General features: G+C 36.6%; 1 protein-coding gene across 1 annotated transcript in view; it reads left to right on the forward strand.

The window, feature by feature from the left end:
* The window catches only part of PDE1A (phosphodiesterase 1A), a 143,085-nt gene that overhangs the window by 115,516 nt on the left and 13,151 nt on the right, over window positions 1–14,418 (forward strand). Inside the window, exons 9-13 of the mRNA XM_054381487.1 lie at window positions 4,213–4,314; window positions 4,433–4,553; window positions 7,438–7,519; window positions 9,050–9,170; window positions 10,663–10,847. Coding sequence (XP_054237462.1) covers window positions 4,213–4,314; window positions 4,433–4,553; window positions 7,438–7,519; window positions 9,050–9,170; window positions 10,663–10,847 — 611 coding nt within the window. The remainder of the gene's footprint in view (window positions 1–4,212; window positions 4,315–4,432; window positions 4,554–7,437; window positions 7,520–9,049; window positions 9,171–10,662; window positions 10,848–14,418) is intronic.

Consider the following 14,418-nt stretch of genomic DNA (forward strand, 5'->3'; position numbering starts at 1 on the left):
TGGACTGTGGAGAGTGTCTCAGATGGGATAGCTTGTCAGGAAAACCATTCTTAAGCTAGGCTACCTTTGTCTATGAGTGGGTTAAAATCTTGGTGCAGAGTCACATTGTACTACCAGCTTGAGTGCTGTTGCCTGTGGGATATCTTCAGTGCAAAACAGCACAGCATAATCATATCTTGGTTGAGCATTAAAAAATGAATTATCTGGAGAGTCCAATAGTAATTAAGGCCCAGAAGAACTACAGAAATGACATTTTTCCTTCTTCTCAAATTTAGTGTAATTACTGAACAAAAATTTGAACAGCTGAAACAGGATCATAACTGATTTATCACAAATACTAAGACCTGTAAGACCAAAATGAGCAAGTGTTAAAGATAAGATTTTCTCCATTTTAAAAAAGGACATGTTATCTTTGTATATCTGTAATTGCTGCATAAAATGCTTAAAATATGTCTTCTGTGTTTCTATTAGCATAGCTATTATTCAGAAATCCTTAAAATCTCTTGCACATATGGGGACTATGAAGTCAGAGAGAGATGTTCTGCTTCCAAGAAGGTCTCCCACTGATAGGTCTCTGTGACCCTATTTTTCGCTTGTCCTAGCTATTGAGTATGGAGAAAGTGATTGTGCCAGTAGACAGCCATCAGAGGCTGATATTCTGTCTTTTAAAATCATTGTTGTAGAGAGGCAATGACTTTCAACTCTTCAGACTTGTTGCTTCAAGTTATGTTTTTTTGAAACTGTTTTTGTTTCATATTGTTTCCTACCAGAATGCTTCCAGGTAGAAAGGGGCAGATTTTCTTCAGTTAAATTTCAGTTCAGGACTGGACCAAGGATGTATTGAAGACACTTATGAGCTTCCCTAGGCCTGACTCCTTCATCACTGGAGACCACTATAAATGAGTGTAGTTTGGAAATCCCTGCAGCAACACGCAGTTGCTCCAGCTGACAGAAATCGGGCTGCCAGCTAGTACAGTGTATCCCTGTTATGTCACTGGTGAAAAGAATGATAGGATGGAAACTCCTGTGAAAGAAAATATTTCTCAGTAGAAAGTGGAGCCTATGGTTTCCAGGTGTGTGATATTTGTGCATATTGCTCCAGTGAACTGCATCAGAACAGAGAGGAATGTCATAGACTGTCTTCATATTTCTGAAGCATAGTCTTCTCTGCATAGATTGCTTTGTCTGGTCTGCCAATGGTTCTTTCTCCAGTCTAGTTATGGACCCTTTGCTCTAACTTCTGTTGCATTTCATTTCTCCATGGTTTTTGAACCTGTGATAAACTTCCATATTCCTTTGGAAGTTGCTTAATTACACACTGAGTATGTTTGCTTTTGCTTTTCAATCTTCTTTCACTGTAACCCAATTAGGACTTCCTTTTTAGTTCTGCAAATTTTGTTTGTATAGAGTGACTGCATCGATCCAGTCCACTACTACATGCAGCCATTTTGAATCTGGTAGGGTTTGGCAAGTAAAGTAGAATTTATGGTCTCTTGTTGGGGCTGTTCAGTACAACTTAGAAGAGAGGCACAAACTGACTAATAAGCTCACGCAACTAAAGTAAATGATCGGTTCCATGTTTTGTCACTTAACCAGGCAATTATAGTCTGCACATTCCAAAGTGCCATTCTAGGGACCTGCACAACCTGTTGAAGTCTGGTGCTTTAGAGGATCAGTCATGGAAATGATGGTTTCCTGGTACTTGTTGCTAGTATTCAAAAGTTCCTGTTATGTTGTCATCAGATACAGGTGTTCACTGGTGCAATGTCAGATCTGTTAGCCTCTTGAAAGAAGTTCTTCATTTTTCTCTTATTATTGCAGTGATCTTTTTGGATCTATACTGAAATTCATGCTGTTTGATTAAGAGTTTTGAAGTTTTTACTGAATTAAATTGGCACTAAAGTGAAACGATAATTTGTTCAACTTTTTAATGTACTTCCTGGCACTGATTAATTTCTTGACTACTGTCAGATCTGTTTGCTTGAGTTGCAACAGTTTCAGTTTTTTTTCAGATTTAACACTGCTGTCTATTTAAACTGTGGTTCTGCTAATTATTTCAGCAATATGAAGCAAAATGACTGAGAATTATTTTATAAGAATTACATGTTCTGTTCTACTTGGTAACTTTAAGAAGAAAAATGCACTAATAAACTGTCAGCTTCAATTAAGTTTAAAACACAGGATTTGGGTCTGAGCAGAGAAATGCTGCCAGCATTCTGATGAGGTGTCCTCTGCAGATAATGCTCGTGACATTCATAGTCATTTCTCATGCTTTTCTCAACTCTGAAAATGTATTCCAGTCTTTCATATTGTCTTGTTTCTCTCACTTCACACCCCTAAATTGCTAAAGACACATTTGGTCTCCCTTGTTTGATTTATCGGCCTCTACTGTTCTAGCACCCCATGTGTTGCATCAACAGTTACAGGTGGCCAGGTGTTATTAATGTCTCAAATCATTCCAGTCATAAGGCATACAATGATATATTGCCTGATTATAGAAAAAAGACTAACAAAGCAATATGCATTATAAATAATATATATTGAACATCTTTTCTTTCTCATATTCCCTTGGCACTCCTCTGTGTAAGGGAAGCAGGATTGCTATAACTTGCAAGTCCTCAGCTCCCAATTTGCTGTTGCTCATCTTAGCCTGTTCTTGCTTTTTTTTCATTAGTTTCCAGATGACTAAATGTCTTTGCCATGGACAAACCCAGATAAAGCTGGTTTCTCTTGATTGGTTAACTACTTTCCTGAGAAATTAGTGTGCTACTCCTTGTCTCTTGTTTATTACAGCATTATTCATGTCATTTTTTCACATCATCCTGCATCTGTTTTCTTACAGTACACTATGCATAGGACATATGGGTATAAAGGGTTAAGAGTACAGTTTCAAAGAAGTGTGGAGGAGGAACAGTTGGGATGCAAATTAATTAGTATCTTATTGTGGAGTCAGATAAGGCAATGCACTTTCTAAACACAAGTTGCTATGGTTGCATACTATTGACTAGAAGTGAGCATCCTTTTTCCAGTTACATCAAAGCAAATCAGGAGTAAGTATACAAAAATCAATGACAAGTATCAGATTAGATATGCAATTAATTTGCCTCAAAAGCAATCTTAATAGTTTTTGTAACAAACTATTCTAACAGCCCTAAAGAAAACTGCAATTTACCTTTATAAAACATAGTTCTTTTAAAAAAACTTCACTATTAAGTGAATCAAAGATATGAATACAGTATGAAAGATCAATGAGAATGACTAATGTAGGGTCCTATTGTTCTAATTGATGGAAAAATTAATGCTGTGGATTGTCCCCAATATACATATAAGCAACATTTGCAGAGAAATCCTCCCAGGCCATTTAAAAATTTTGTAAATAAAGGCTCAGTAGACTCTCTGTAGGAGGATACGTAGAAGGACAGACAGACCTTCTGCACTGAGGAAACAGAACTTCTGAAATCAGTAATTAATGTTGACAAAATGAATGCACTTTTGTGTACAATCAGAATTAATACGCTCTCTTATATGATGCAAGCTTTACTATTTTTGTATTCATTTAATGGAAAGCTGAAGGACAAACCATATAGCATCTCTGACTATAATACCACAATACAGATAACTTATAAATCCCAAAGTTCTTCTGAATCATGAAATAGATACTAAGGTATTTTTAAGACAAAGGGTAGTTTGTCATAATGGTCATATATTGATATAGTGTTTAGAGTTTTAGATGCAATAACTCTCATTCTTCTGAGTGTTTCCACAGCCTTCTTCTTAGGTTTAGTGTTATATCTGGTCTTCACTAATATACAGGTGGTAATAAAAGACAGAAATATATCTTCTTATGTGGTAGTAAGCCTAGAGAACAACTGTTTTTTGAGTACACTACTGTTAGAAAAATAAAGAAAGACTTATAATGGATGACAGAGCTACATGTAAAGTTAGTTTATACACTAGAAAAGAGGAATTGCAAAACAGTTTGACTGAAAGAATGATCGCTGAGTGCATTTTCTGAAGTATGTTGCTTTCACAGGAATCCCTTTCGGATGCAACTTTCAGGTTGTTAATGATTTATTTAAATGCTTTAAAAAAATGTAATAAACCCCGTGGTGTTATTTAGAAAGTTATAATTTAACAAGTACTGTTTAACAAATGTACCATACAAAGAATACATGAATTGTAATAAGTCGTTTTATTTTTAATTATTCTCAGGGAGTTGCGTAGCTTGGTCATTGAGATGGTCTTGTCCACGGATATGTCAGGTCATTTTCAACAAATTAAAACGATGCGGCATACTCTCCAGCAGACAGAGGGGTAGGTTATTTTCCACTCTGTTCATTATCTGTAGTCTTTCGATGGATTATGCATAAGAAAAGAACTTTAACAGTTGCTTTTGTTTTGAGATAATTGGAGCATGTCCTTGAATTGACAGGGTAGACAAAGCCAAAGCCATGTCTTTGATTCTACACGCAGCAGACATAAGCCATCCAGCAAAATCCTGGGAACTGCACTACCGGTGGACCATGGCCCTGATGGAAGAATTTTTTCGACAGGTGCCATTTTAAAAATCTTTTAATAAATCTAGTTCAAGAAGTAATGGTTACAGAATGAAATCTTTTTATAAGTCTACTAGCAAGGATGCTATTGGTTGTGATTGACAAGCGTAGTCAGTAGTATATATTCCTTACTCTTCACACTGACATTAATTCAAATTTTATGTGTGCGAATAAGATGAAACTGTTATAACTCTGTATCTATTTCAGCTGATACCAGAATTCTGAGTGTTGCAGCATTTTTTTTCCTTTCAATTATAATATAACTTGTCAAGCTGTTTTCATTCTGTAGACAGAAATTTATATATGCTCTGAGTTAAAAAGAAGTGCCAGCAGGGTAGGATGAGGGAGTTGAAAATAGGAAAAGTTCATGTTCATAAAAGAAGGCAAAAAGCTGTCTCCATTTCAGATTTCAGAAGACCCTCCTATTTCTTTTCCTTACCAACACTTCTCATGCATATGCCACATCGATCTGAAGGTTTTTCTTTTGTAACAGCCTGATGCAAAGCCGTAGGTTAGACAGTATGATCCTATCAATTCTGTGGCCATATATCCTAATACAAAACCGAGGACACACCTTTCTGAAAGTCTTTTAATTTCTGTGGGATACTGAATTCAAAGAGAAAGCCTGGTGGGCACTGGTGTTGCTGCTGCCACTTTTTACTTACCTCAGCAGGCAAAAAAACCCTATTACTTCAAAGGGGGAATACTTAGAGTGTGATGAATATTTATGATCATGCACATTTGTAATGTGACATTTACTGAAGTGTAATTGATAGTCAAAGTCTAGTTTGGGTTTTACACAGTTTCTACAGCTATACACAGGTTTTAAAAATGGGTAATACAGATAATGAAACACTATATGTCTTGCTCAGCTTGATTGTCTTTATTTTGCTGTATACTGATTGTTTAGGGGTGAACTTTGTAGGGTTAATGGTTGAACTTGATGATCTCAGGGGTCTGTTCCAACCTGAATGATTCTATGATATTTTCAAACTGGATGGGTCACACTGGAAAAAGAAGTCAGAGGATGAAAAAGTCAGAGTTAAACTGTGAGGCTGTTAGGTCTATCTGCCCTGTAATATTCTTGCTCAGTTACTAGAGGTTCTTTGCAGGCATTCTCAGCAGGCAGCTTCAGGACATCCTTGACTTTGTACTGCGGAGACAAGATTGGAAAGCTGGTGCCTTAATTTAAATAATGAATGGACTGAGTTTTGTGGAAATACTGAGTAAAATCATGAGTTTTTGTTTGCTTGTGTAAATGAAAATGATGAGGATTTTGAACTTGAGAGGAAGAAAGAGGAACAGATTACCCCAGATATATATTACTTGAAAAGGTCAGAAATGACTGACTGTAAAAGCAATTTTGCCACAGAGAGACAGACTAGACAAAGCCCATGGGACAGTGAGGCAATGTGTCCAGTCAAGTGGATGTAGCATTAACAATAAACAGTACCACACTGGTCATTGGGTGATTAACATCAGCTAATGTTTTAAGTTATTCCTTTATACTTTCTGTTAGAAGAACTAACTGGATCCCAAATAAGCTGCTTAAGGACTTATGAAAGTATTTAACAACAGAATCAAGTCACCATCTATGTATATCAGCACTATAAAATGTAAAAGTCTTTCAGGCTGTAGAGGAGTATGCAAGGAACTGAATCCTTCTTTATGTGTACTCCTAAAACCAGCCTGTGGAGTAGTTCCAACACATTTAAATGGTGATGAAGTAACTGTACATTTATAAATGCACTCAGCAGAGCAGGCACAGTAGGTGTCCTGTTTCCTAGATGCACTGACTTGGTGGTGCATCCTCTGGTCTGTTAAGATGTCAGCCAAGGTGAAGTAGTCCAAATGTTTAAGAAACCCACTAATTTCTCCTCTTCTTTTTTAAAGATAGTAATTCAACTACTTCCACTGCTTTACAATTAAAAAGCAACAGAATCTGAAACTGCTGATGTAAAACAAATGCTTTAGCAGTCAGCTTTTAAACAGGCAGTAGTGAGCAGCAGCAAAAAAAAAAAAAAAAAAACCCAAACAAAAACCAACAAACAAAAAAACACCTTTGCTCAAAACCAAAAACTTTATTAACTGCAGCTAGGAGTTAAAATATGTGCTAGTGCTAACTTCAGAGGAAAAAGCCAAACAATGCTTTATGTTTAAAAGCAGCAACTAAATAAAGTGTGTTTTAATGCCAAGGAAAATCTCTGCTATTTGTTTAAAGTAGAAATACTCCTACCCATTTCAAAACCTTAAAGAAATATACAGTTCAAGTCACTCAAAGACATATCACAGCTCCTGTAGCATTGTAGCATTCTGGTCTCAGTCTGAATACAATCAAAACCAGAAAAAGTGAATTTATCCAGTGAGTTCAGCACCTGAGCTTTTTACTGTTTTGATCTTTATCTTGATTTTTAAATCTCATGACATGCTAATGATCAATTTAAATATCACTGCTGTACCATTATCACCATTTATAATAGATGTAGACATATATGACATTTAAATATTAATTATGTACTGCATTAATTACAAAATATAGTCATAGAATCACAGGATTGTTTTGATTGGAAAAGACCTTTAAGATGCTTAGTCTTATTGGCAGATGATTTGCTTTTGAGGAGAAATTTTTTGCAGTAAGTTCCTTTTTATAAAAATTGTCAAATATAAGTTAGAATTGTGACTTTGACTTTCCTAAAATAATGAGTGGTTTGGTTTTGGTTTGTTGTTTTGTTTTTTCCTTGTTTTTCCCTGCGGTTTGTTTTTATTTAGGAATATAAGTGAATTAGTGATCTGTTGAATAAATACTAAGAGTGTTCAGATTCCTTTCTGTCTCTCTGTCAAATATGTGCTTATAATAAATATTAAATATTGTTGATTTCAGGGAGACAAGGAGGCTGCTTTAGGTCTTCAATTTTCCCCACTTTGTGACCGCAAGTCTACTTTGGTAGCTCAGTCCCAAATAGGTAATGACAAGTTGCATTTCTCTTTTTCTTATATGTGTAGGAGCATTTAAAATCATGTGAACATTTCTTGTACCAATTTTAAATGTTCCAAATGCCACCATATAGAAGGTATTTCTTTGTACCTGTCTTTTCAGCAAACTCATACTCTTACAGTAAAAATGTGCTGGTCTCAAAAGAACATGAAGTAATTTGAGCATATGTGATGCCAAGAAGGGGTAGGAGAAGCATCAGCCAAAGTACTGGACATGAGCCCAACTTTTACTGTAGAATTTGATAGATCATGTCCTCAGACAGACTGACTCCTACTCAGGAACTTGCAGGTTCATCTCTATGACAGTCTGAAAGCCTGGTACCATTTTGTAGATGCATCTCAACTTAAATCTAATTCATACATTGGATCTTTGGGCTGCAGTTAAGACTATCAGCGTGACAAGGTCAGACTACAGTCAAACCTCCTTGGGTTGACAAGGACCACTGCATTCTGTTCCTGTCTATCCTAATTGTCTTTTGGTCAACAGTGGCCAGACTTCACCTTTTCAGCTGTATCCCTGTTTCTATCAGCAATAATAAGGAAATAAAAATCAGTGAAGATCACTGGGGCTAGTTACAAGGCCTAGAAGGATACTGAATAAAGGAGTATGTCCTGCCAACAGCTGTACCTTTTATGTGAGTTAGGGACAGATTCTGCAGATTTGTGTCTTACCCTTGAACTGAAGCATACCATCCTCTCTGATCTTGTCCTTGGAGTTTAAAGGAGTTTCCTTGGAACTTTAAAGGCTTGAGCATTGCACCTACTGCAAAAGGGAAGCTGGGCCCTAGGCTGAAACACTGTTGCTCAGCTTTGTGCTATGTTGCGTGGTTAGACTATGAAGACATCTGGAAATCCGTTGCTAGCTCATGTTTTAGCTTTTTTCTTTTTTCTTTTTTTTTCTCTGTTAAGTGCTCATCTGAGAATAATGCTTCATTCTCTCACTGTGTCATTCTATACCTTGATGAGCACTTTAAAATGTAAAAGACATTGTTCAGAGCTGACATCTCAGAACTGTGGGTTGAATGCTGTCTCCAGAGGATATTACTTGTTCTCTTCACTGATTTGACAGAACACTCCTACACACTGTGAAGTAACACTTTACCTTCTCAGAATAATAGAAGCAGTTTGAAATATTAACTCCTTGGCAAAAAGCTCTCAAAGGTAAAAGAGAGAGTATGACTTCTACCTTCTTGCTTCAGTGATAGCTTCCCTTCTATTCAACAATTAATATGAATTTCAAATGCTAGGTGTTTTCTACAATGCATCAAATTTACAGGAATAGAATTGAAAAACTATAATTATTAATATCTAGTTATATCTATACAACTTCAGGTAGTTTTTGGTTTAGTTGTGTTTTTTTTCTGCAAGATTATGCCAGTGGTGTCTAGTATATTGAATCAGAACTGCAGTAAGAAAATCAGCCTGGTATCAAGTATTTATTTTTATATTTAAGAGCTGTGGAAATTTAAAATCTGGTTTTCTCTCTTTTTCTACTTTAGGCTTCATTGACTTCATAGTAGAGCCAACGTTTTCTCTTCTTACTGACTCAATGGAGAAAATTGTTATGCCTCTTATAGAGGAAGCATCAAAATCTCAAAGTCCTGCATTTGGGACACCCAGGTATGAATATACTGTTTAGTTATTGAATTAACACAAACAACGATTCTCAGAACGATCGCAAATACTTTACAGTTGGCAATGTAAGGTAACTAGCTGTCCAGTATCGCCACCGTGTGGTCTGGTGTTGCGTTTGCAAGATGCTGTTACTCCAGTGACTGGGGATGATCGTGCCTCAAAAAAGGCAAAAATACGATAACGAGCAGAAAATAGCATATCTACTCATGATTTTTTCCCCTTTTGCTATAATCTTAGCAATATGTTATAGAAGTTCTTATTTGTCTTATCTTGAACCATTTTTATTATAATTTGAATTGGCAGTACAAAAAAATCATCTTTATGAGGAACTATTAGAAGAGGAGGTGGTAAAGGTGGTTTGAGGTTTTTCAATGCTTTTTTGCTGTGTATTAGTTAGATTTTGACAGCAAAATGATGAACCAAGCTCTCTGATCATGAGTTTACATGTCTTTTGTTTACTAGAAGTAAGCAGAAGTTAATAGCAGTAGGTATTTATAACATTATTCTTAGTGTTTTGGGGAATATAGTGCTAAATGAGGACATTATTGATAACAAAATTGTTTACCTGCTCACTTCCTCATCAATGAGTATCAGCTACAAATGATTAGAAAGTCCAGCCTTCATTTTCAGTTGATGTTCATGACTGACTGCTAGATGAATGAAGGCTTATGATCTGGCAAAGCTTCCTCATGTGATGTAGAGAATATGAGATTTTTTTTTTTTCCTCATATGGAATCAAGAGCTACACCTATGAAGAGAATAGAGAGCCTATATAGAAATATCTGAGCCAGCAGAGTTGCACACACAGTAGTGAATGGGTGCCATGAGTATATGGTGTGACATTCACTGTGGTATCTGGAAAACATTAAAATCATAGCCTATTATTTCCATACTATCCCATTCCAAATCTCCAGAGCAGTTAACTTGTCTTGTGCAGTTCTCACTACAACTATATTTTCTGATTAATGTAAAACCATTTGTATGCATATTAACATCTGCCTTTGGTACCAATGATCTAAACTCTACAGCATAATTGAGTAAACAAAATTTAGTATGACATGCTTACCTATACAAGGCCAGAAATAGATCCGATTTTTTAATCCCAAGAAAAAAATACAATTTGTTCTTTTTTCTGCTCCTTTACATGCATCTGCATATTCACATATGAATAATCAGTTTGACTTCTACCTTATCTTATCTGTAAGGTAGCTACAGTAGCTTTTTATTGGATTTTAAATCCACTGTACTAAATCCTTCTTTGACTACACTTGAAAGGTATGTACCTTGAAACAAGTTTTCAGTTCAAGCTAAACTTACCTGTCATACACTTTTATGTCTTGATTTTTTTAAAAGGTGAAAACTATTGTTTTAAGTTAATGATTACTTGTAGGTACCGAAGAATTTGATTCATTAACTGTTTGTGGCTTATTGAAATTGCAAGACTATGTTCATAATTTAGGATTTTTTCCTTCTGCAGCCAATGTAATTTGGGAGCAGTAAGCAATGTTGAAGCACAAAAACGAACCAGTTTTAAAAGTCCAAGTGATGGAGGGACTTACACAGAAATTTCTCTAGCAGCTGTAGACCTAAAGAGCTTTAAGGACAACTTGATGAAGATCATTCAAGCAAATAAAGAAAGATGGAAAGAACTAGCAGTAGAAGGTACGATATATACTAAGGTGGAATCTTTTTATAGCTTACTCCCTAAGATCACACCTACTTTTTTTCTTTTTAATTTATGGTTTTTTATTTCCTTCAATCCACAAAAACACATAGTTGTCATGTATTCATGTATTTTGTGTCTTAATGTTTGTTTTCATGGACCTGCTTTGCTTTCCCTGGAGGTGTAAAGAGATGTAGGTGGTCAGGTGATAAGAGGAAAACTTGTAGTCTGTACAGTAAGGTTCTGTGCTGCTCAGTTTATCTATAGAGGTCTGGTTTAGAAATATTCATTCTTGCACATTTAATCATAATTGATAATGACATCAGCTTTAAATGCCCAAATCAACAATTTGAAGTAGTATGTGCCACTGAATTTCTTAAGAAATGTGAAAGTTATATTTTGCTAATAAAAAAGCTATTTGTTCCTCACTGTATGGAACAAGATTCAATATCAAGGGCTTCTTGAGACTATGCCATAGGAAATTATTTAAATCACCAAGTGGACCTAAAGGTCTGGTAATCACAGCACATATTAGACACAAACAAGGCCAAAGTGACACTTTGTTGGCTGGTAACTAATAGAAAAGCCAAACCTGCATCAAGCATCTGAGCCTGTAAGCCATACCTGACAGTTGTGTGGAGATATCTGAGTGAAATGGTTTGTGTTAATTGTTGAACACAAGTTATAACCTTGACCCAGGTAAGGTGAATGCCATTCGGGAATATTTTGTCCACAGTCTGTGTTGTTTTTGAGTAAGCACCTGGAATATTTCACTACAATGTTGCACTGCTGGATCTGATCTCGTTGTACTGACTGTAGGCAACGGTATCTTGGAACCTAGTGCTAGCCTTGACTTTCATCCCATCACCCGAAGCAGCAGTTTTTCTCTCAAAGATGTGTGAGACGAGCCAGAAAAACACTGTTGACTGGTGCTAAATTCTAATTGAGTGCTAAATTGCAAATGAATATTCTCATTAGGAGAATATAAAGAACAAGCTTCCATGTATCTACTGTGACAATTACTTCAGAGTTAGGTAGAAGTGGCAGCTGAGGAGATTTAACCAATAATGTCTTCTTCATGAGCAGCTTCTTATGATCAATCATCTCTTTTGATATTGTCCAACTAATACTGACTGATCAAAAGGACAAAGCTGCTAATTTGTGATGATCAGAAGTAATAACAGATCTTCTGGGTGCCCAAGTCCACTTAGCTACAGCCCTGGGCTGTCTACATGCAAGAGCTTTCAAAATGGAAGAATGGAGAACTTACTATCCAGATGTTTGCCATTTCTAGTTACGTGTAACTAACCAGTCTGATTTTGGTACATCAGCTTTTTGATAGATTGGCTTGGGAGGTGTACAGTGCTATCAAGGACATAATTTCCCCTTCATTTCTAGTGCTTTGTAAATTACTGATACATTCAGCCCAGCTTTTAATCCCAGTTCTTACTGGGCAATTGACAGCCATTGAAAATGCAAAGCTTCTTACAGCAAGAGATCTAAAAATTCTTCTGGGTAAATGATTGTTTCTCTATGCAGTCAATATGAACGTGAGGCCCATCAAGATCCAGGAAAATCTTGGCATGCTTTCTACTGTGAAAAACAGAGATGTTAATGTTCAAGTCTCCATGGACTTTGTTAAGATTGTGGTTGTTTATATTCTAGGATGCCCTTCTTTTCTTCCATCAACTTGACTAATGAAGTATTTCTAAGTATTTCCTGAACAGATTTATGGAATTACAGTAGAAGGTACATTAGGAAAACTGATGGGTAAGTGGAAATAGCTGGTGTTGAGGCCAGAGCTCGATGAACAATATCAGCTCTGTGTGATTGTGGTTGAATATGTTTTGCAAAACCTCCTTGAGAGCAAGGAAAAGATTTATAGAAAACTTCACCCATAAGAAGGCTACTTACATCAGCCTCTTCAGATGACTAGAGTGTGGCATGGAGGCCTTCATGCTGCCTTATTAGAATCTAGAGAAACCTTGTAAATAGTGCAAATACTTTTGAGTACAGATTCATATTTTGTTAGTATGCAAATAGTAAGATTTTTAATAAAAACCATGGGAAGATTATATATGTTTTGTGACAGTAAGTTATTTTCTATTTATTTGAAACAGAATATGTGAGCACTAAGGGCTGCTAGAAAAGATGTTTTCACTAAGTGAATGTAGCCCTCTGGAGAGCACTATCTGAGGTAGCACATAAGTTCCTTGTCACGTAATGGGAGCAGGAATCTTCTGCAGCTGGTCCAGATGAGCAATATATCTGCAGTGAAGCTGCACCCTGCAAAGGCTTAAAATCCTTAATCAGACTGTGCAAAATTGGAATCTAGTAATGACTGAGAAATATTGAAATGCATCCCCTTTCCACTTGAAATTCCTTTCAGATTGCACTCAGTTTTGATTAAGCTTGCGAGTGAATAACCTGAGAACCTCAGATAATTTGTTCCATCCTGTCTGGATCTCATGTTACCTTCTCTGACTCTATTGCTTGATGAAAAGTCTTTAGGTTGCTCTGGGCATATGTATGAAGTGTGTGTTATTCCTATATTAGTAGGAGCATGTACTGAGGGAAGAAATGTCAGGGGTAAATCACTGCCAGGTGCTATCGTTGTTCATAGATGGGTAATTTATGACAAGCTGCAAAGAGCTGAGTGCACTGAGGAGGTCATGCATATGAGTGTGCCAGAGTAAGCAGGCTGATTGTTAGTGTAGATCTCCAAACACACTTCCTGAGCTGACTACGACAAGCAGTACTTGTGCAGTTAAAAGAAACATCTGCATTCACATCAGTGGGCTCCACAAGCACTAGACATTGTTTTGAGATTAGTTCCCAGACGCAGAAGATGTCTCTAGAAAATGTAGTAGTACAGATAAGTACTATAGAAAGGAAGCAGAAATTCACATAACTTTCTGAAGAAATAGGACAAATAATTTTCATTCCAGCTTCTCACCTTTTCAGTATAAGGCTACTCACGGTAGCACGGGTTTGGAGATAGTTCAGCTGTCTCAGCAAGGACTGATTCCTCTGCTCAGGTAGCCCAGAGCAGAAGATTAAGACACACTGGTAGTGTTGGTGACAGGGCAGCTTTTCTGGAGATGCTGGTGCTACCCCTCTCTGTAAAGACAGTTGCTGTTGTGACTTGATTTAGAGCAAGTAGCTTATGCTTATGGAACAGTGTGCTTTGTTTTGGAAAGGCCTGTGCTAGTAAAGAAAGCATTTTTCTATGTAGACAGCTGCTTGAGAGCTTCCTTAACAGAAGGCACACTAAATAAGATGACTCCATTTTTGCTAAAAAGGCCACGTCTGGTATAATTGATGCAGAGGAGCTCAGTGCTCTATAGCCTAAGGGTACTCAACCTTTCACCACTGGAGAATTAGAGGAATGTTTCTCAGGACTTTCAGGGAATGCTGTTAACAGGGAATTACCATAATGATCAAACATCTGGGATTCTAATTTGAAAGCCTTGATGTTTAATTAATATTCCAAGCCCCTAATCACCACATAATCTGTCTTTGTTCAGTTCAACACAGTGATTAACAGGCGACTCTGTCCTGTGCATTTTT

This window comes from Indicator indicator, chromosome 5, assembly GCF_027791375.1.
Source record: "Indicator indicator isolate 239-I01 chromosome 5, UM_Iind_1.1, whole genome shotgun sequence".
In the NCBI taxonomy this organism is placed as follows: Eukaryota; Metazoa; Chordata; class Aves; order Piciformes; family Indicatoridae; genus Indicator; species Indicator indicator.